The sequence below is a fragment of the Pyrgilauda ruficollis genome, unplaced genomic scaffold, assembly GCF_017590135.1.
Source record: "Pyrgilauda ruficollis isolate IOZ18807 unplaced genomic scaffold, ASM1759013v1 scaffold134, whole genome shotgun sequence".
Classification (NCBI taxonomy): domain Eukaryota; kingdom Metazoa; phylum Chordata; class Aves; order Passeriformes; family Passeridae; genus Pyrgilauda; species Pyrgilauda ruficollis.
In genome coordinates this window covers 420,680-443,795 of record NW_024511877.1, presented here as the reverse complement: position 1 = coordinate 443,795, position 23,116 = coordinate 420,680, and the positions used below count along the sequence as shown (strand labels likewise).

Below are 23,116 nucleotides of genomic sequence, written 5' to 3'. Positions count from 1 at the left end.
CAGAAATTCTCCTCCTTACTTCCAAGTGAGCAGTACATTATACATTCATTTGCCTGAGCTATCATTTCCTTTCATAATAAAGCTGGCAAGTGCTCATAAGGGTGACACAGAGATTAGATGTAAGTATCTGTGCACACAGAGATGCTGGACGTAGAGTGGCACATCCCTAGGGGGAAAGCAAGCTGCTCTATTCTGACCTAAAATCCCCCAGCAAGTGTCAGCCAATCGTTTAGGTGACAATTTTTGCATCCATCACACATGGCAGATGCTGAGGCTCACAGAGTCCCAGAGATTCAAGATGAGAAAAGTAGTCAGGAGCACGACAAGAATTACTGTATTTGGGGAGGCTTGTCCCTAAACTGGTTCAAACAGAAAACAAAACAAAAAAAAAACCCAACAAAAAAATTAAAAGAGTATTTACTCGTTTGAGAAAACAGATTATAAAGTAACTTGTAATAAATTATTTTTTTTAAATGTAGTGACACAGAAGTCTACACTGAAAATAGTACCACCCCTTCAGCTGTCCCACTAATTCCTTAGTAATATAAATAGTGTTTGCCACTCTATACTTACACCATGGCAATAATGACAAAGCCTATGGATAAATGATGCTGCCTGGGCTGGGATAAACTTGGCAAGTTCATTCATGAGGAATCACCCAGGACTCCAAGAGCAGCACTACGTATATGACACCTGCTGCCTCCCCACTGCAAGGCCCCTCTCTTGGGAAGTGTGAGTTAGAGTCACTTCTGAGCCCAGATGCTGAATGCAAAGAGCACAGATATTCTATTTCAGTAGCTTCAAATATCACAGTTTTTTCCTCAAGAACAGCAAAGTAATAACAGGGCCTGAAACACAGCCAGTCAGAAATCCAGATGTTCTATGCTCTGGAAATAGCATTTTTAGACCAAGGGAGCCTGTAATAGAAATGGAGCTGATGGAGAATAATGGGATGAGAACAGACTGGTCATGCAAGAGAAAACAGCACCCTGATGTTGGGCATAGGTGAAGGCCCAAAGGCTTAGTCAGGGAATAGTCTCAGATTTTAATCTGGGCCCTCATTCAAAACTGCATTTGGGGTTTGCCTTCTGTAACAGGGTAAGGGAAAAGCAATCCTGAAAGCATCCATTTATGTTGTGTGGCTGGGGGCTGGAAGGAGGACAATATTGCACTAAAACCAAAAATAAGAGGTTTCTATTTCTATATATGTGGCTCAGTCATCCCCACACTCATAAATATGCATGGCCAGCATTTGCACTGCCTGGTTCTCACAGTCACCACTGCTTCACCCCAGCTGGGGAGAAATATGGTGTGTTGGTCTGCTGAGCCCTTATCCTTCTGATTGGCATGTTGAGTTCCTGCAGCCCCCTAAAGATAGTATGTTCTCAGAAAAACTATTATTGACTGAAAAAAACCCCACTTCTTGTTTCAATCAGAATATTTCCATCTGGACTATTTATCCTTTCATAAATAAATTCAAAGAATTCACTAAAACAAACACTGTAAATATTTCCAGATTGTTTTCAGTCTTTGACGAAATAATTGGGTTTTTTCATTCTTCTTAATGTATTACTTTTGTTTACATCTCTCAAAATCCATATAATCCTCCAGAAGGCATTTCTTCCCTTTGTCCCCCCTCCAGTGACAAACTAACAGGCCTGCCCCATTATTACATTTGCCATGACCAGCTGTGGCTAAAAGACTCCTCTTGATACACAGCAGCTAAAAATCTGCCTCTCTAAATATATTGATATAAAAGCAGAAAGCTCACTTGGTGGAATTAAAACCTTTTGTCATAATGGAGTAGCAAATGCTCTGCAAAATGTGCTCCATCCCAAAGGTTAGATTATCCTTACAACCCGTGGGGGGAGCAATCCCTGGTAAAGCAAATCCTAGGGCATCCTGACAGAGACAAGCTGATTCCTTCTCTGAGAATCACCTAAATCCTCCCTTTGCTTTTGTAGCAACACGGAACATGGATGCTCACAGAGCTCTTATAGCTCCTTTTGGGAGCACGCATCGGGGCTGGCAATGTGCTGCTCTAAGGATTGCTTCCATCTGATAAGAAGTCTGGATAGGAGGTCGAGCAGTCACTACAGCCTCTCATGCATACTGACCTAGGAAGTGGTGGCCATGGCAGGGGCAAACAAGCAACAATATTTCTTGGCTAATGTGTGGCCAATGCGCTTAGAGCAGGATGTCGAGGAAAGGAAACCAGAGGGCTTTTAAATAACAAAATCAGCTTGGGAGAGGACTGATTTATCTAATCCTTGCTCTCTGTATCTGGGTCACTTTAAATAATCTGATGATTAAAAGGTAGCTCCTCCTCCTGTCGTGAGGGCCCCTATGCAAAGCAGCGGTCAAAACATAACCTGCACTAATGGGGAACACATTCCCTTACAAACTCAGGGGCAGGAATTTTAACATTGAAAGGAATCACTTCTTTCTTAGGCAGCCACAGGGTGTGACAGTTCCCATACAGTTCCCAAACAGGAGCAGATTGCATTTCCTCATTTTGCCTTCTACTTTTCAGCTTTGTACCTCAATCACTCGGCATTTGCCAAAGCGCCTCATCCTGGGAGGTGCAAGTCTCTACAGGAGGCTTTTCTTGACCTTGTCTGGAACAGAAGAATGTCAGGATGGACCATTCCCTAAGGAAGGCATAGTCAGGACAGCTCAGCATCGCTGCTGCAGGGACAGTCTACAGGTACACTCAGTTACGAGGATTGCTGCAGTCAGGCTATCAGCACATTTGGAAGGATGATTTCCAGTGTTTAGACATCTCCCATGCCTGTACATGAGTCAGATGGTCCAGGATGACTTAAAGAGAAAGCAACAGGAGCAAAGAGTAATTTGTCAAGGGAAAGGGTTGGACTCACTAAATCTGGTGATATTTCTTCCACCTGGAAAAAATTCAAGAACTCATGTAAGAATTCCTAATATGTCAAAAATGTAGACCTCATTGAGAGGAAGATCACAAAAAATAGTTACTTTTTGAATGCACAAGCAACAACTAAGACTAGGTTTGGGGTGAAGAAATGGTGCAGCTGTGGAAGAAGGGTAACACTGGGCTCAGTGAAGGTGTGTGATGGGGGCATGGGTAGGGATGGATGTGACAGAAGTGAGTGGCCAATTCCACTTCCATGGGTCTGCCCGATGGAACATTCCATTGCTCCCTCAAGACTATGCCTGAATTTCCCACTGAAATTCCTAAGTGCCTAGAGGATCACCCACCTAAGTGAATACATAGTTCAGCATGTATGGCATCGATCATCAATCCATGGGATAGACCCTGATCTGCTCTGCAAAGCAGCACAAAGCTCAAAGGAACAGCCTGGAATATTCGGGTGGATCTGTTACCTACTGTGTGCTCTCCTTCATACCATTCCTCTATTATCAACAAGTGCAGCCTAGTCAGATCTACACAGGACCAAAATAATGTTCAAATCAATGAGAGAAATCGCAAAAATCAAGTTTTCACCTGATGATACCTGTATAGATCTGTCCACTGAACTATACCTGGAGCCAATCAAGCAAAGGGCTTATAGATAATAATTATATAAATATATTTACTATTTAATATTTGTAGCAAAAGGCACTTCTAACTGAGCCCAAAAATTCCACTCTTGTCCAGTTCTAGGTGGAGGAACGTCAGCAAACAGCAGCATCTTGTAGATCTTTGGCCATTCTGGGCGTGCCCTCGTGCCAGCCTTTGCCTGAAACACGCTCCAGGAAGATGTGAGCTCTCAAATGGCACGCACACAACTGCAAGTGGAGTCACTCAATTAGTAATCACTGTGCAATTAGGCTTTGTACCAAAATAGAAATTACTTCTCTAAAAATAGCAGTGATGACATGTTAGCTCAAAAGGAAGAGTTTTTAAAAGAGGAAGATGAACAAAATAACATCTCTGAAGGCAAACATAAAACTGAAGGGCAAAGCAAAGTAATCTAATAGAACTTCAAAATCTATAAAATTAGAGCCCAGAATGCTTAACAGCCTCAGATAGCACAGATGAGGTTTGTAAACCCAGTGGTTTCAGTGGGTTTAATAGCATTTCCTGAGATAATTCTGTTATTTTGCTGTTGCAAGGAACTGGAAAATGAGTGCAGTGTTTCAGATGTCATTGCTTGTAAGTTTTGATGAAGGCCAGTGTTTTTGTGCCATTTAATCGAGAAAACGAAAGGAAAAAGAACAAACTGAACAAGCACTAGTTGCAACTACTCCTTTATCTACCAGTTCACCATCAAAGAAGAAATTTTGTCACTATGGGAAATTGACTTTGACAGATCCTGAATTCTTTAAAGAGGAAGTGATGCTGCAACCAGAGTAACTCTGCTGGCACTACATCACTACCAGCAAAGGGCATTTCACAGAGGCCTAAAAAAAATAAAGCGTGAAATAACAGAGATACCAAGGAGAACATGCAATATACCCTCAATAGCAACAACTGCAGCTAAAAGGTTTAATGGTGACAAGAAGACACCTCTTTTTAAAAATGGAATTGAGGGAAAATATAAAAATTAGAAGTTGAGCATTTCAGTTGTAATTTCTCACTTTTGTGTTCCATTTTACCTATAATGTGTATTTTTGTTCATATCTCACTTTCTTCACTGAGCTCTTTCCCGATATATTTTTCTTCACCTTTTTTTTCATCAGTGACATCTTTCTAGACAACAAAACCTGAGTTTTTGAGAACTCAAGCACATCCTGTTCAGTCATTCTTTTTCCTTTTTTCCTATCTAACTTGATATTTTTCTTTTTTGACCAGCTGTAGGTAGGTATGTTTGAACCTTGCTTCATCTGTTATCATAAACCACATGTCTGTTCTTTACTAATTTCAGAGTTTCTGGTTTTTTCTCTGTAACATTCATTTCCTATGACACGATTCTTGACATGTCAACGCAACCTTGAGCAGAAAGGCAGCATTCATCATCTTCATTCCATTCATGGAGCATTAAAAAGTTACTTTATAATTAAGGGACACTTTCCACTGGAATGTCTCCTTGGGCAGTGGCAGCAAGAACCTCTGAACATCTGCCTGAAGCAGCTATTACCCATGTTATCCATCTCTTCTGGAAAAGCACAGCAGTCCAGAAAGACACAACCCAAAGGCCCCAAAGATGGATGACACCACATTAAGGATTCCCACTCCCAGTCAAGTGGACAGGACTTGTTTAATTAAGACAACAAGGAACAAAGGCAGGACATCTGTAACCCAGCAGTTCCAATCCATCCTGCCTGGAGGAAGCCAGTGAGCACTAGCAGGGAAAATGTCCTCCATCAGATTAACTCAATTAAGTCAAGTAGCAAATGCCTGTTAACAGCTCTGTGTACATTACACAAACCATCCAGTGCTAACAATAAATGTCTTCAAAACTAGAATACTGTATAAAGTAATACCCACAAACACAGTTCTAAAAAAACTGGATTTTTTCTTTTTTTTAATTTAGAAAACCTCATTTATTTTTTCTGCATAAGGAAAAGCTTTTTGGGAAGACTTTCTGAGGAGTAGTGCTGCATAAAAGTATTATTTTTAACAATTATTTCTCTTACCATGCTCAAAACATTAAAGACTTTATCTTCTAATACACATGAAAAGGCTGATAAATATATAAAGAAATCATCCAGTTTGTTCATTATGAGAGGAGTTTGCTAAATTTTTGAACAAAGGAACTACATTTCTCATCTTTAATGGGAAGAGAGCATGGGGAGCAACTGACCATCAACTGAGTCCTGAGAGAGCTGTTACATCATTTGGGGCAAAAAGCATAATAAAGAAAATATTTTTAGAATCTTGGAGTCAGGCTACTTAAAAGTTTTTTACAGTTTCTTTTTCTTGTCTTAAAATGTGCTAAAGGAATAGACAAACACTCATTCTGTAAAGCAGTTTATTCATCTCCTGCTCTCTACTTACCTTACCCTGTCCATGGTGAATTTGTAACACCCAACAAGAGGAAACCCTCCAGGTCCCAGTTTCCCAGGTCTGGGGAAGCAAGGTGTGAATCTAGTGCTGGGAAATGTTTGTTTTTTTTGGTTTTTTTTTTTTGTTTTTTGAGGCTATCACCAGCCAAGTGCTTCAGAAAGGTGCAGTTTCTTTATCATCTATACCACCTGTTCAGCCCCTCATAGCTACAGACAGTTGCTATAATTAAGGCAGCATTTACGAACATTGATCAAATTATTTATTTGATAAATGGCTTTTAATCCTAATCAAAGGAAATCACAGGTAAAGGACACCACCCTGTCCTCTGGTGTGTTTTGGAAGACCAGACAAGTTACATGTCAGTGGAAATAAGAGGGCAGTTTTTACAGTTGGTTTTCCTGCCAGGACAAGGTGATTTTCCCCATTTTAAATGTATATCACAAACTTTTGATTGAAATTCTTTCTGATCACATAAGGAAGGAGGAGTTTGGAAGCCTGGAGTAAGTTATCTGCCAACTTTTAGCCAAAAGTAACCATAAAAAGCAATTGTACAAATCAAGCCCTTGAGAAATCATCTTCTTTATCACTGCTCATGAAATTCCACTCAAATACAATATTTATACATTTTGGAATCTTTTCCCTAAACTGTTTCAGTAATTTTTCTATCACCAACAACAGGAGTTCCTGTATCACACAATGAGCATATAATGACTTCAATTCAGTACTTGCTTTTATTCTGCTTATGAGAGAATGCCTCAATTTGCTTGATTTGTCAGGCTTGGATGTTTAGAAGCAGTGTTTAATATCTCAGACCTTACAAGAGCTCACCAAATGACTTTTAGAAGTGAGAAGGGAAAAGAGCAGCATACCTGAGATTGTGCATTGATATTGGCTCCCTCCTTCACCAGAACTTTGACAACTTCAGCTTGTCCTGCTAAGGATGCAATGTGCAGGGCTGTATTCCCTTTCTGTTAGAGGGAGGGGGAAAATGAAAGTTATTATTACCCTTTTTCAGGAATCATTTCAATCAGCAGGTTTTTTTATAGCATTTATGTGCACGTGCCTGGCTGTGGAAAGGCTAAAGGGAAAACAACTTATCCCACAGGTGTTTTTTCAATTGTGCCCATGGCTAAAGAGACTCTGGATATTATAAAGTCAATTACTGATTTTCACAGATTTGAAAAAATCAACTGCTTAAGCTATACTTACTCTCCTTAAAATGAGGAAATAAGGGAAATCTGGCATTGCTAAAAACTTCTAACGCTTCCCTTGTATTACACTAGAAATGATATCTTCCTTTTCATTTACTACCAATGAGCTTCAGCAAAGGCAACTCCCAGGCCATAACAGAAATAACAGTATAAATATTTAATACGTACGGTATTTCCATTACTCCCTTATTTTGTACTTTTTGGGATTTGGTCTATATTTCTCACATGTATTGGATAAACTTAGAGACACGCATCAATTACCTTAGTGGCAGAATCCACAGCCGAGCCTCTTTCCAGCAATTCCTGTACCAGTCCCACGTGGCCTTCTTTGGCTGCCAGGTGCAGAGCATTGAGCCCATTCTGTAAGCACAAGGGCCAGATCCATTACAAATATCAGATACACATTCCTACCTCACCCTGGGATAAGGAGAAGATTAGGAGCTGGAATGCTATTACATCTCTTAGCTGACTGTCTGCATAAGTCAGATACTTTGGACACGGCTATTTAAGCTGAGGCTCTGTGGGACAAACTTCTCCAATAGCATTATTCTCATAGTAACAAATACATCAAATCAAACTCTATTTTGTAGTATCCAGAAAAGATTCCTTGTTTTCTAATAAGTTCTCATTACCACAGACCACTACCTTGGGCATCTCCGTGGAGCACAGTATTTCAAAACTTGAGTGTTTTTCTGCCTCACTTGGCTGTAACCTTATCCAGCCCTGCTGAGGTTTTATCAATACTGAGAAATCACAGGACTTAGCTAAATTTACACAGGATGTGTCTGCTCAATCAGGGTTATTCCATGCTAACACAGCCACCCTGAATGCTGCTCTCTCCTCAGGGATAACTGAAACCCAAAAGCACAAATAGGCCAAAATGGCTGTTGATCACTTTGACTTGCAAACTGATCCTTGATCTGGCACTTGCACTGGTGTCTGATGAGCAAGTCTTCACTAAACTTTCAGGTTTTGCAATCTCAGTCAAAAAGGAAAAGAAAATTAATTAAATAAAAGCGAGGATTATTGAAAAGATAACCTAAGAAAGTCAGCATCTAAATCCTCTCCACATGAAACAGGATACTTTATCTCATATAAATTCCTGCCATGGAAATTTGATCTCCTCCTTCCTAGTATGTCTCTTCCACCCAAGGAAAAAAAATTAAATTACAGTCTATTGTAGCTGAATTGCCAACCTGTTCTTCACAATCCTAAGGTATTTTTCATGCTACATCAGGCAGGTGACAGCAACAAACACTGCCATTCCCTCCAGCATTCTCCTGGTTTCCATATTGCAGGCATCAGGAGCAATACTCAGGTGTTTGAGTAACCAGCAGCAAATTCAGCACTGTGGAATTTTTATCACTTTGCTTGCCTCCGAGCAGTTCAAAGTCATTTCAGTTGTGAAATAAACAGGCAGCATTCTGGCTTTTATTTGTCCATTCACAGAGAGCCTGTAATTTCCAGAGGGATTTTAAAGCACTTAGCACTTCACAGGAGGTATTTGATGGGAGTGGGTCCAATGGCTTCAGACACAGCAATGCAAACGCATTTCAGCACTAACTCCATTGGATTCCACATCCATGTAAGCAGCACAGGCAGATTTGGTGGTCAGATTCTGAAGTGGAACTATGAGAAAAGCAAAGGAACTAAAGGAAGGTCACGGTCACAGGCTGCCAAAAGCAGAGGAACACCCTCCTGCCACCGGGTAGAGAGAAATGTAGTTCAAACCCCATTATGTGGGAAAAGCTACAGCAACAAGAACATCCTTATTCCAGAGGAAACACTCTTACTACGGAGCTGCAGAGGCCAGTAGTAGCAGTAGTGCCATGTCCTGGTCAAGGATAAATCCTTAGCCAAAACTATGTGGTAAGGTTGATCATAATCAACAGGATGAGGAATACTGCCCGTGTCAGGGAATATTTTGCAGGCTGAACATGTTTGTTTCAGAAAACTCTCATCTTTCTTGGTTTTTAATCTCAGCTGAGTATCAACTAACCACAATTACTACCTACAGTGGCTGCGATCTTTGAGCTAGTATTTTGTGTGGAAACACACAATGTTCTCCTCACCATTTAAGAACAAAGACCTGTTCTGTATCTGATCTCACAGATTCTGTCATCAACTCTTCCCATGGGAATCTGAAGGGCAGCTTGTCCTCCTCACAGTGTACACAGCTGATGTATTGCTGCAACATTTTATTAACCTTCTTCGCTCTTCAGGAACAAACAGCAGAGAAACTGCAAAATTCACAACCCGTAAACGTCTCTGAGCACAAAAGGATGAGGATAAGCCTCTGTTTTAATTTACTGTGCACCAAAATACGGAGAGAGCAGGGCTTGTCCTAGTGCTTAACCTCTGAAAATACTTGTATTCCTACCTCTGAGCCACATATCTGTTGATGTCACATTAAGCACCTGAAAGTGGGTATTGCTGTATCCATTGAGTTTCTTCACAACACAGGATTATTTTTAATGCATTAAAATGAGCAAAAAGAATAGCTGACTTCCAGTAAAAAGCTTACAGGAACAAACTCCAGCTTAAAAATAAGACTATAGACATTCAGATTCCATAATTCCCTAAATAAAGCAAGCTGGGGTAAGCAGTAGCAAGCCCTGCACTTTAAATGCTGAGGGCCAGCACAACCAAAGCCTTAAAGCAACTTTTGTTCTCTTTCTCCCTAATCAGAACCAACGCTGCAATTATTTCCCAGCCCACGTGGCTGATCCCTGCTACTTCTGATGATGGAATCTCAGATTTAATCAATGCAACTCCTCCGTTCCTGTCAACTGGATTTTTGTAGTTCAGAACAACAAAGGTTTCTGACACGTCCCTTTTTCTCTCCCCTGCCCACCAAAGAGTTGGGGAGGATGAAATTAGTTGTCTGCTAAGCAAAACTGTGCCACATAAGGACAAAGCCTGCATATGCCATAACTGCCATTCTTTTGGAGACTCCTTGGTGATATTAACTCCCATAAAACAACCTAATACTAAGCCTTCCAAGCTGGTGGTTCTTTACAAGTGTTTCCCTGCAGTGCCTCATTCCCTCAATTCTCTTTCTCCTCTACCACCATGGCAGAAATGTCAATGCTTTCTGTCCCATGGAGTGCTACAAACATGCATGCACCACTGACTGCTCACAGCACTTCCTACAGTGCCACCCTAGGTATTTTCACTGCACTGGAAAACCACAGGGATTTCTTGGACATCCTAAAAACCACCAGCCTATTTTAAGCCAGTCCAAAGTCACTTATTCTCCATAAGACAGACACTGACACTGCTGTTGTCTGGAAATCATCCCCAAAATTTCCCTGCTACCACTGTCTTTGTATTCAGTTGCCTCACGGAGTGATCCTCCTGCAGTGGAAGCTCTTTCATCCCTTCCTGGTTCAAACCAATCCTGCTGTGCCATTTATTCCTTCTGGGATATCACCCAGATCCAACAGCTTCTCCCATTCCCACCTACCCCTACTGTGCCAAAGTAAATTGACACCATGGAAGAGCTGTATCTTGGCAGAGCATCAGATCAACCTGTAGTTCAAAGGACATTTTAAATCAGCCAAATCAGTGCTCTGTGGGCTTTTACACCCTTCCCTCTAAGCTCAGCTCTAACTGACAGGCATAGACAATAACCTGGCAGTCCTAGAAAGCCCAACTCATCTTCTGCTGGTGAGAATTAGTGAGGATGATAAAGAAGTTAAAATGTAGAAATGGGGAAAAGAAAGTGTTTGAAGGAAGTGGGGGAAAAGTTCTATGATAACAGCCCAATAGCAAGGCATAACTCCAAAACACAATGAAAATTAAAAAGCTTTTGTGACTAACAATGTGTGGTGGCGCTAACTCCTTTTGCCAGCAGAGGCAGAAACTAGAAAGAAGTACCACAGTCTTTATTAAACTCAAATAATTTTCTCTCTTTAATAGATGGCTCTGCAAAGTCTCTTCTCTGAATAAAACTCTCAGGGAAGTAAAATGTGCATGTGGCAATCTCTTTTCAAGAGAGATCTGGGAAAGGGTACATTAGAGAGCTGGGCATGTCTTTCTGAAGTCCAAATGTTTGTGGAAGATCTTTCTAAAAATATCACAAAGAAATTAAGTGGACAGTGGGGGGGGGAAAGAAAAACATTATCAGGTTATGAAAATTCTCTCTTGATGTTGCTTTATAGTCTAGGAAGTCAAGAAACTGAATTAACCTATAGAGTGACATCAAATGTGGTGCTGCCGACCTCATTATGCTACAGTGCTCCTTCAGACTATAGCTGGCACTGCTGGGAGGGGCAGCGCCTTTCCACTGGGAGGGAGGGAGGGAAGGAGGAATTAACAGCTGTGCTCTGTCCCTCTGTCACCGAAGGAACAGAGACCAACAGAATTAAAAGGAGCCAAACAAAAGGAGAGCAAAAGCCAAACTGACAGAGATTCAAAAAACTTTGGAGCTGGAGGCCCCAAAACTACCTCGTACTTGAACCCTGATCTGTGCAAGGCATTAGACTGCACAGAGGAACACAGAAGAGTTTTTAAAGCAAAGCCCACCACATTTTTCCTTCCAAGACATCACCCTGAAAACTGACAGGTCTCCCAAGACAAGATGGAGAGACATGACTTTATGCTGCCTTTGGATCCCCAATTCAGTTTCAAAAATCAGCAGGCAGCTGATGAGCTCTCGGAATAGTCAGGGTTCAGGGTCTAACTCCTGCTGGAACCTTGGGCTGCACAAATACACAGTGTAACATTTGTTTTGCTAAGCAACATTTTGAACACGATGCAGGAGCAAGTTGTTTCCTCTTGCTACATTAACTAGAAACAGTAACCATACCCTAAAAACTACATTTGTAGCACAGCTTTAAAGGAAACAGATATTTCCAAGGGCTATTGGTAATCCATCCTATAAAATACCAGGAATTGGATTTTTTTAAGGGACACCTCATAAAACTGGGGAATTTCTCCCCTGACATTTTTAACTCTCTCCAGAAATAAACAGAGTTGATTTATGGTTTTCAGAATAGATGACAATGTTTGAATTCAGATTAAACCAAGCAATTCTATAATAAGTGAGCTTGTTATGATAGTAGCATTCAACAAAGCAAATTTAAGTAATGCCTAGGTGTTGGCTATATAATTGCTTTATTAACTACTTTGTGTTCAGTATATCCAGAAACATTAAGCTCCATCATATTTTGGCAACAGTTACACTGGGAAAATACTTAGACTATCTACAAAAATATATCACTCTGAAAACTCAGGATGTGAGAAAAAACCCATTGAAACTGAAGAAAGAATCTGCTGGTGTTCTCTCCATTCAGGAAAGCTTATATTTAACATTATGTATGGTTTTCTCACATGAGATCCAACCTAAAAATAGCATTTTACTGAGGAAAAATACCCTGCACATACAAAGCTCCATTTTTAAAAGAGCATTGAGATATCTCACTGTTAAAAATAAAATACACCCCTGCATTTTGCACAGACTGTGCTTGCTTCTCCCCTTAGACAGCTGGAACACAATGACGTGGACACCCTGGCCAAACCCTGAGGAGGAGACAAAGGAGGAGGAATAACTTGAAGGCTGCCATGGCTTACTCAATATTCCTTGACCTCTAGCAGAGGGAATCTGCTCCCACTCCCAATAAAATTCACAATACTCCAGCGATGCTTAATCAATGGAAGCACTGAGGGCCTCAGATACAAAAATCTCTGTGAGCAATTTTATATGGCACCAGAACTGGAGTCTGCCAGAAGCTGAAGTGCTTGGTTGTGCTCTGTGGGTGGTGAACACTTTGATCTCACCTACATGGTACCAGTGGAGCTTTGTCACCAGCTGCAGGTGGGAAGCACTTTCCACAGAGGATAAATCTGCAGCAACTTTTGTCATATTCTTCCCATAACCAGCAGGAGAAATGAACACTGGGAAAAAAACCTTGTAACATTCCTAAGTAATTATGATATTAATTACTGTGCTCTGTCCAGGGGGTGAATCTCTTTGTTAATATTGGTGCTTATAATAAAGATGGAAAACTTGCTGGATCTACTTGAGCACAAGGACTTGAGTCTAGCTTTACTCTCTCCTAACTGGGCAACCTGAAGTTTACCAGGGCATGTCCCATATAACCCGGGAAGTTTTCCTTGACAGTAAGTCTTTTAAAGGAAACTTTCTCCTAGACAGTAAGACAAGAACATTTCTGTATGTTTTCAATAAGCAGAACATGAAAAGCCCCAGCTCTTATCCTCCTCATCATTAAATTCCTTGGCACAGCCAACAGATTCGCTCTCACTCCTGTGCCCCAGTTCCATTTGACACATGCCTCCTTTAATCATCTGCAGCTTTTCTTCAGCAGGGAAGGTGACAGCATCAAATATTTTAGATTATTTCATCCCTGATTCTCCCAGTTACTCTTTTTTTTTTTTTTTTTCCCTCTCCCAAAAGAAATAGTGGTCACAGTTCTGGGGTTTTACTTCCAAAAGGCATAGCCACTGTCCAGTTAGTGGTCGCTCTGATCAAATCTGGCTAAGAGTTAGGGGAAAGCTGGGCACCATAAAGCCTGAGCTGTCAAATTCCCCATCAAAGAAACTGCAGTGATTTCGCTAGAAAGCCAAGACACTTCTCAGAACTGATGCAGACACTTACTTGCATATTTATTTTAAGTCATGGTTAGAGTCTTATTAAACTTGATGGTTCTAGTCACTTAAATAAACGCTGCAAATGTAGGTCCCTAAGCTATGAAGCCAAAGTAATTGGATTTATATGACAGACCTACCAAAGAGCCAAGCCAAAATATTGTGTCACATTACAGTCACATCAATGGTGAAACTTTAACAGTGTACTTTTACAGCAGTTATAACTTTCTTGAAAGGGGAGACAGTATGTGAAGTGCAACATTTAAGTACCTTTTATGTTATGTTGTAGATATTATTGACCAGTGATAAAAACACATTTAGTTTTGCAAAACAAGGTGAAAGCCCCTGGCTACCCCTTTTAGCCATATGAGAGTAACCAGGACTGCATTGCCAGTGAGTATCAAGGTGAGTGCCAAGATTTTAATCTGCTTGGACACGAATTATCTGGGCAGCTACAGCTACACCCACTCAAGAGCTTACCTACCCCCTGAGATCCCACAAAAACAACAGGGGAAGCCTCAGACTCCTACACCTAAGCTCTCAAGGGATCAGGTGCTTCACGTGGGACGGCTAAGGAGAATCCAGGGGCTGAGCATGCCACATTCAGCAGGATAAAGAGATAAATCACATCTCTACAGTGCTCAGGTTTCTTCCAATTCACTCTTGCAAGCTTGTGTGCAGGAAATATCTTACCTGATTACAGGTGTTAATGTCTATTCCACTTTTCAGGTATTCCACTACTTTGTCCAAATTGCCAGCTCTGGCAGCTCGGAGAAAGCTTGCATTGCTGTCAGACTGCAAAAAGAGAAGAAAAAAAAAAATTCTCCAATTAGCCCCTGCTTAAACCAGAGCAGAACTTCATCAGCGGTGAAAGGTTTCCACATTTTATGCAGCAGGAGAATAAAGCTGTGAAACAACTGGGTTTGAAGTATATCTGCATTAATTAGCATATTTAAGTTCGGCAATAATGGCACAAAAGAGCTGTAGACCTGTCAGAGTGAGCAAAATAGAGCAATAATTGCTGACATTCAAAATTTAGCAAGATCTAAAAAAAAAAACCACCACCAAACAGCCATAAATCATAGTAACTGATATTGTCAACAAGAGAAAAATAAATGCATCAGCTTGCTAACTATAGTTTTATGGAGAATTACATATAAAATATGATCTCCTTATATATATAATTTTATGTATTATTTATGTATTTATGCATGTTGTTTGCAGATTCGTATAGATGTTATTTACAGATTCAGATCTATTATTTTTAGATGCCTACACTCAAAGTGAGCAGCACTGCACGTGTAGCTAACAAAGCGGATGAAGTACTCAAGGCTGAGTATCCAAATCCAGGATCATGCTGTAAACACTCCCAGCCCTGAACTGCCTGCTCTCATTAAAAAATAGGTTTAAGAATCCCATGAAAATAAGCTTTCCTTTTTCAGCCAGGTTGTGGGATGTACTGTTAAGCAACAGAGCGTGGAACACCTCAGCCCTCTTACCTTTGTCTGTGACACAAAACTCCACCGGCTGCTTGGAACCAGCCCAGATTTGGATCTCCCCCCACAGAGGCAAATCGGCCACTAAGACGCCCGAGACCAGGAGACAAACCCAAGCCATTTGGGAAGCCAGGAGTACCAGAATAAGTGTTTAGGAAGGTGTACAGGGACAGCAACAACTGTCCCGAGCGGGAGTGAGTGCAAGGAGCGGGTAAATGAGCACGAGCGGCTGTTTGTGGGGCTGTGAGCCCAGAGGCAGGGGATGGCCTGCACTCCCTCGGGCTGGGACTTGCTCTTTGGCATCATGAGAATATCCCAAACCCCTCCCGCTTCCAGCCACTTATTTCAGTTGCCCAATCCATTCCAATGCATTTTTTTCGGTCACCCTGCTTATCACTCGCTTCACAATCCCTGATTCCAACCTATTTTAATCTGCAACAGATGGATGTCATCAAAATCAGCCTCCTTACAACTATGCTACATGCCAAGACAAAAATATGTCTTTGTGAGCACATACTTTCCTGGGATGAGGATATGCTCATAAAGACATCAAATTATGTTTTAATATTTAAATATCTTTGAAAAAATCATGTGTCTTGGTAAAAACACAAACCAAGAACAAACATCCAAGTGCATGAAGGGTCAGTCTGGATGATTGGAAAAATCATCTTTGCCCTCAATAATACACATTTTTTGCCTTCTTTCTCCCCATTTTTTTCATGCTTTACTACTACAACAATAACCTAGCACAGCAAAACTACAACCATCAGCTTTATACTTTTAAAAGGTTAAGAAAGAATGATGCAACAAATTACCACCTACAACTTTGGGTTCTTAGGGATGAACTAATTACTGCTTGTTTTTCTTTCACACAGAATAACATAAAAAGCTCAAAGTGCTGACATCTCCATTACTGTTGGAAGCTCAGATTGTAGGTAAGCCCACGCAATTCTATGTCATTTGTTTCTGGCTAAGAAGACACAAGCAATGCTTTCCAAGTAGATTCTCATTTCCTTGATTCATAATTTTATTACCTCATAATCAAATTACTGCAGTGTACATCACTTCAAGTCACTTCAATGACTTTCCATGCACCCGAACAAAGATCATAATGCAGAATATTAACATCTTGTCTACAAAAAGAGTATTCAGCAGTCCACATGCTTCATATATAAATTACCATACAAGTGCAAGAGACTGGCCACAAAATATTGAAAAGATTCAGCACTGTATTGCAAGGATTGTAGCATGGCGCTGAAGGATTGACTTAGAAGTTAGGAGTATTCAGATCCCTTTTCTTTCCCTGTTGGCCAAATCTAATTTTTTGGTAGGTTGTCATTAGTTTGTCCTTTGCCCCATTCTTTTAATGCTTTTTTAAAGCATTTTTGTCAGCACTACTGTCTCAGGCATTCACTTTGCACACTTCAAACACAAATGCATTTTGGCAAAATCCCCCCAGCAAACAACAGCAGCAGTTTCCTGTAGCTTACCATGTCAGAAGACAATGAATTTGGATCAGTCAGCTTTTCCAATGGACTCCATAATCTCTAGGAGTATTTTGTTATACAGCCCCCTCAGAGTCTTCAGAGCTTCTCACAGCCCCTCAAGGTCCCTGGTAACCTCCAGAACCACTCGCATCCTCTCACGGCCCTCAGAGACCCTCACAGTCCCTCAGAGCTCCTCACTGCCCCTCAGAGACCCTCACAGCCCATCATGGTCCTTTAGAGCCTCTCAAAGTCCCTCAGAAACCCTCATGGCCCTTCAGAGCCCCTCAAAACCCCTCAGAGTCCCTTTAGAGCCCCTCAGAACCCCTCACAGTGCTTTAGACCCCTCACAGTCTACCGCAGCTCCCTCATGGCCCTTTAGAACCCCTCATGGCCCCTCAGAGCTCGCACAGATCCCCTCACAGTCCATCACAGCCCTTTAGAGCCTCTCCATGTCAGTCAGAGACCCTCGCGGCCCTTTAGAACCCCTCACAGTCCTTTAGAGCCCCTCATGGACCCTCACAAATCCTCAGAGCCCCTCACAGCCCATCATGGCCCTTTAGAATCCCTCTTGGCCCCTTAGAGCACCTCACGCACCCTCAGAACCCCTCACAGTCCATCACAGCCCCTCGCGGCCCTTTAGAACCCGTCATGGCACCTCGGAGCCCCTCATGGCCCCTCAGAGATCCTCATAGCCCATCACAGCCTTTTTCAAGCCTCTCAAAGTCTCTCAGGAGCCCTCATGGCCCTTCACAGCCCCTCAAAGTCCACCACAGCCTCCCTCATGGCCCTTTAGAACCCCTCATGGCCCCTCAGAACTCCCCACTGCCCCTCAGAGCACCTCACAGCCCCTCACCGATCCTCAGAGCCTCCCACAGCTCCTCAGAACCCCTCACAGTCCACGACAGCCTTTTAGAGCCTCTCAAAGTTTCCTGGAGCCCCCCATGACCCTTCAGAATCCCTTAGAGTCCCTCAGAACTCCTCACTGCCCCTCGGACCCCCTCACGGCCCTTTAGAACCCCTCACGGCACCTCAGAGCCCCTCATGGCCTCTCACAGGCCACTGCAGCCCTTTTAAAGCCTCTCAAAGACCGGCAGGGAACCTCATGGCCCTTTAGAGACCCTCAGAACCCCTCACAGCACTTTAGATCCCTCAGAGTCTCTCTGAGCCCCTCACGGCCTCTCAGAACTCCTCACTGCCCCTCAGAATCCCTCACGGCTCCTCAGAACACGTCACAGTCCATCACTGCCCTTTAGAGCCTCTCAAAATCCCTCAGAGACCCTTCACGGTCCCTCCCAGTGTTTCTCAGTGAGAGAAACCGCCATATCCATCTTTATATTTTGGTGACTGGTGAAGAAAAACTGCCAACAGACTGTCATTTGGAGGCACTTCCTTCACAAGAAAGGAGACAAAAAACACAGACCCAGAGTCCCGTGCACCATATGGTATTTATCACATCTCCTCTTCCTAAGCACACACCCCTGAGCAGTGTTTGCTTAGGAATTGTTGAATATTTCTTGAGAGTTTAACACAGTTTTACAAGCAGATCATGCTTGAAAGCAAACACTTTACCCGTGAGGAAAGGTTTACAGGAGAAGCGTTCACCTTCAGCAGCAGCATGGGAGCACAAGAACATGAGCACCCTGTAATTTGGGAAGCCCCAAAGCCGACATGTTAATGTGCAAAGTCCCAGCTGGCAGCTCTGCCCTCCACCCTCAGTCCAGGCAATTGAGGCTCACGTTGCGTACATGCAGGCCCTAACATCAGGCAGACAAATGAATACATTATAAACATGATATAAGAAAATGGCATGAGGGATTAAAAAATACTGAGATGTATTTTATAGTATGGGTTGAAATCACCACCTGTGGATTTAACCAGCTTTTTCTAATGCACTGCTCTCAATACATACACAATTACAGAGCACTACAAGTCCTCACTAACTACTTTCTGAAATAGAAATTATGTCTGCAATGCAATTCTAATAATGCTATAAATACAAAGGTAAATTTATATCAGATAACAGAATAAATTTTTCCCTGTAAGGGTGGAGAGGCCCTGGCACAGGTTGCCCAGAGAAGCTGTGCCTGTCCCATCCCTGGAAATGTGTCCCTGTAAGGGTGGAGAGGCCCTGGCACAGTTTGCCCAGAGAAGCTGTGCCTGCCCCATCCCTGGAAATGTGCAAAACCAGGTTGGACAGGGCTTGGAGCAACCTGGTCTATTGAAGGTGTACCTGCCTGTGGCAGGGGGTGGAACTGGATGACACTGAAGCTTCATTCCTAAGCATACGACTTTTGAGGAGCATTTAGTTTTATTGCAACTTGCAGAGACCTCCCATCTTTTAACTTTTCCTACTAACTTTTGACTGAGGATAGGTAATTCCAGCCACAAGTAAGAATTTTCAGACCACCAGGAACAAATAAACAACAATGTGAAAAACATCAATACAAGTACACTTACAGCAGGAACACAAACATTACTTTATAACTACCTAACTATCAGATATTGCATAAGGAAATACAAGAAATTATCAAGTGACTATATGAATATATGACTGTGGATTCTCCTTCTTCCTAATTACATTGCTGCAATTTAACCTGAATTCAAAACATATATTTCAGGGAATCTCAGTAAATAAATCATATATGGAAATTAGTAGTTTAATCAAATAGACCTTCCCTTCTGGTTCCTCTGTCCCGACTCCAGCTGCCCTTCCTATTGCATTATGTACCACATCACTTATTGCACACAGCACACGCCTGTTTCTTCAAGACATTTTAGAGAGAAGTGCAAAAATAAATCTTGAAATCATGTGCTGTACCAAACTCATAAAACTTTCTCCAGATATTCAAATTTGCTAGTGAAAACCAGCTTCACACATAAGCAGACTGGGGGAGTAAAAGGCTTCAATTTTCAAAGGATAGCTTTCATCCTAACATTACCCATCAAATATTTAGTTTAAATTGTGTCTGTAGATTATTCCTGCAGGTTGGATTTGGGTTTTCTTCCCCTCTATGTAAGTTGAATGACCTCAGTCTGTCCAAAATCAGAAATAACTCTGTGAAAGAACAGTCCAGAACCATGGGCCTCTGAACATTTCTTATCTACTAAACAGAGTTTGTTAGTGGAATGCTGACAAAAAGATAACTCAAAACTCAAGCTAATATCCAAATAGTAGGCTTACACCTTAATTTAACATATTTGTTTTGTTTGTGTATTACAATGTGTACCTGGGCGGTAATAACCCTTTCAGACTTACTTTTCAAGCATGGACTTGGGGATGTACTGCTTTGATTTTATGGAGAAAAATTCACTTAGCTGTAACTTTTGAAGATATTGTCTCTGATGAGGACATGAGAAAAACCTGCTTTACATAAGTCAAGAAACTTAAATCATTATTGGGTAAAAAACCTTCAATGTTCAAGTGAATCCTGTGTTATCACTGCAGGCATTAAGCCACAATTAATCAATATGACAGGGGTAGGTGACAGTGTTAATGCCATTCAAAAACTCCAGAGTTGTGAGGCACTGTTTGTACAACAGCTGTTTCTATAATTAGCAAAATGCTGATAGCTTGTGAACTCTTCTTCATTAAGAAGCTCCTAACTGACTGCTGGCTCATCATGTTAACATATCCAGGGAATGCCTGGAGTTGAGAATTCACCTCGTGGCAGAAGGAAAGTTGCACCTTCTAAACTCAAATTTTCATGGTTTCTTGATGCTATTCAGTACTTAAAGATGCAAATGGAAAAAATATCAGATATGCGAACACATATTTTTCCTTTTTTTATTCCCTCCTTTCTAAAGTGTCAGTTTGAACTCCTACCCCTGAGACAACCACTGAATTTTGCCCCAGTTGCCTTGGCTATTCTCTGATTTCAGGAGCCATCTGTTCCAAGCAGCCATCGTTTAATTGGGTGCAACTCTAAAAGTGGCACAGACCAGGTGTTACCATTCCCCAACTCATTCCTCACGTATGGATTTTTGCCCATTAAGGAACCTTCTTCCACACCAGCATTCAGATGCAAAAGATGGGAATTCAAATACATGTTTTTCCTCACGGAATACTTTCTGTAGAACGTGCCAGCAAGTTTATCAGTGGCTCACATTTTGCTTACTGTACACTGAATATTTTTTTATTGAGCTGAAAGTGCTGCTGATCTCCAAAGGGCATCACACTAGAAGATGGAGCACTGACAGCAAAGAGGTAAAGGGTTTTTTATATGTTTAGCTTTTAATTAAACCCCCAGAGCAGGGTCTGAGCCTGCAGTTCTGATATACGTGCCATAATGAGAGCTAAATATTCCACTTGCAACAGCACAGGCTCAGTAATATAACACTGATAAATGACTTAAATGAGATAATAACAGCTATAATGGACACATATTTTCCCAGCCCTTAATGAAATAACATTCATCTTCTGAAAGAAAAGAAATACAACAGTGCTTTGCTTTCAAAGCCACTTCCTTTGCCCATAAAAATGTATGTTTCCATTCCATTCATTTATTGGGAGTGATGAAGGAAGACAGATTAAATCACAGATCTTCAAGAAATTTCAGTATTAAATTCCTGGATGAACAATAGGCCCAATTTTCTTATTTCAATATCAAAACAAGAATTTTTATCACTCAGCTTTTCCCATTCAACCATGTACAGGCATTTCAGATCAGATTCATCCTGCTGTGTACCTTTGGTTGTATGGAATTTGTTCATGAATAGTGGAACTGAAAAGACCATAATTCTAAAATAGCAGCCTTCACTAAAAAAACATCATGTTCTTATAATGTAGAACAAGTTCTTACCCAGGAAAAAGACAACTGGCCTTACAACAAACTAATATTTGTTAAGACGAGAAGAATCCCAGGATTTGTGAGATGTGAAGAGGAAGATAAGCTTTTAGAGGTAAGAGATCTCTAGCAAGTTAAATATTCTCTGCCAAGATGAAGCTAATAGCATCTAGTAATTAATTATTTTAAAATGTCAGAGGTCTGAATCCCTAGGTTGATATTGATAGCTATAAATCAGAAAAATAAAAATATTCTTTAAAGCACATATTAGGAACCTGAATAATTTAAGGCGCTTCAAGTACTTAGGCCAATTAATCATAGAACATCATGAAGGTTATGGAAAAGCTGGCACCACTTTTTCTGGCACCGAGCTGGAGTTGCCCTCACCACGCTGTTGCAGACACTGTGGACACGGCCCACACTTTGCCATGAAGACTGTGGATATTATCAGCAAAAAAATATTTTGTAATAACAAGCTGGTGAAATAGGTACAAGAAGAGAGAAAGCTTTTGTGCTATACACTGCATATGATCCAGGATTCAAACAATCCTTGATTTCAAATCAAAACATTTTCAAACACAGAAAATTATTCCCTGACCCAGAAACCTGGGATAGCATTGGCCAGATTCCTCCCAGTATATGCTGCGTTCCTGGGAATGAATATTCTCTCATTAGCTCTGCTAAGGGATGTGTGGGAGCCCAAATCACGCATTGCCAGAGCAGGTGGGAAGGGCAATACTGTTTCCATTTATTATACATCTTGGTAAAAGCTTTCTTGTGTCAGACAAAGAGGCTGCAACCCAAAGGAGATACTGCGTGCAGCACGATTCAAGATTTAGAGTGTCCTCAAGAAATTACTTTCATTGGTATGACTGGAGATGGAAAGATTTATGGCAAAGAAAGAAGCTCAGAAAATAAACTAGGTTAAGTGATTTATGATTTATGCACATTATAAATAAAAAATGTATTACAAGCCCAACATATATTCATCAACTTCCGGTGATTGCAAGATTTGCATAAAACAGTTCTGTGGCAGTTTCATATCTTTTCATGAGACTGTTCTCAGAAAGCTGCATTTGAAATTTAAGACATTTTTTGTTAATGCTATGTGATCCCAACAAACATATTGTTGAGCAACATAAGGAGGAGGAAACTGCCCAGGTAACAACCTTACCTGAACACCAGTTCCTGCTCCAAACAGACTCCAGGCACAACTGAACAATTAGTAGTGCTGATAGACACTTCTAATTTTTACTAGTAGAAAAGCCAGGCTTCAGCTATTCCATCTCTTGTTATTGATAGGAAAAATCTCAATTATTCATAGGGAATTACTTTAATTTTAAACTGCTTGTTATATTTCGACACCTTTGACTCTTTTGCCAACTCTGTGAAATTCCAGAACTTGCAGGACACCATCCAGCCATTCTTTTCTCTCTGCTGGAATGCACAAATGCCTGATCAGTTTGGCTTTGTTTTTAACCAGGAGAAGAATAAAAGGATATTATGGAAAACCACTTTAAACTATGCTTAATTTTTACTACATCTTTAAGTCTAATTGCCCTCAAACTAAACAGATTTAAGTTATTTGCTAAAGGGAGGGTTT

At 41.2% G+C, this 23,116-nt stretch overlaps 1 protein-coding gene across 28 annotated transcripts in view; it reads right to left on the bottom strand.

Annotated features, from left to right (window-relative positions):
- Positions 1-23,116, bottom strand: part of ANK2 (ankyrin 2) — a 274,403-nt gene that overhangs the window by 104,546 nt on the left and 146,741 nt on the right. For all 28 annotated transcript variants that reach the window (XM_041459280.1, XM_041459285.1, XM_041459291.1 and 25 more), the window contains 3 exons: positions 14,440-14,541; positions 7,399-7,497; positions 6,796-6,894 (listed from right to left, as the gene is read on the bottom strand). In XM_041459280.1, coding sequence (XP_041315214.1) covers positions 6,796-6,894; positions 7,399-7,497; positions 14,440-14,541 — 300 coding nt within the window. The remainder of the gene's footprint in view (positions 1-6,795; positions 6,895-7,398; positions 7,498-14,439; positions 14,542-23,116) is intronic.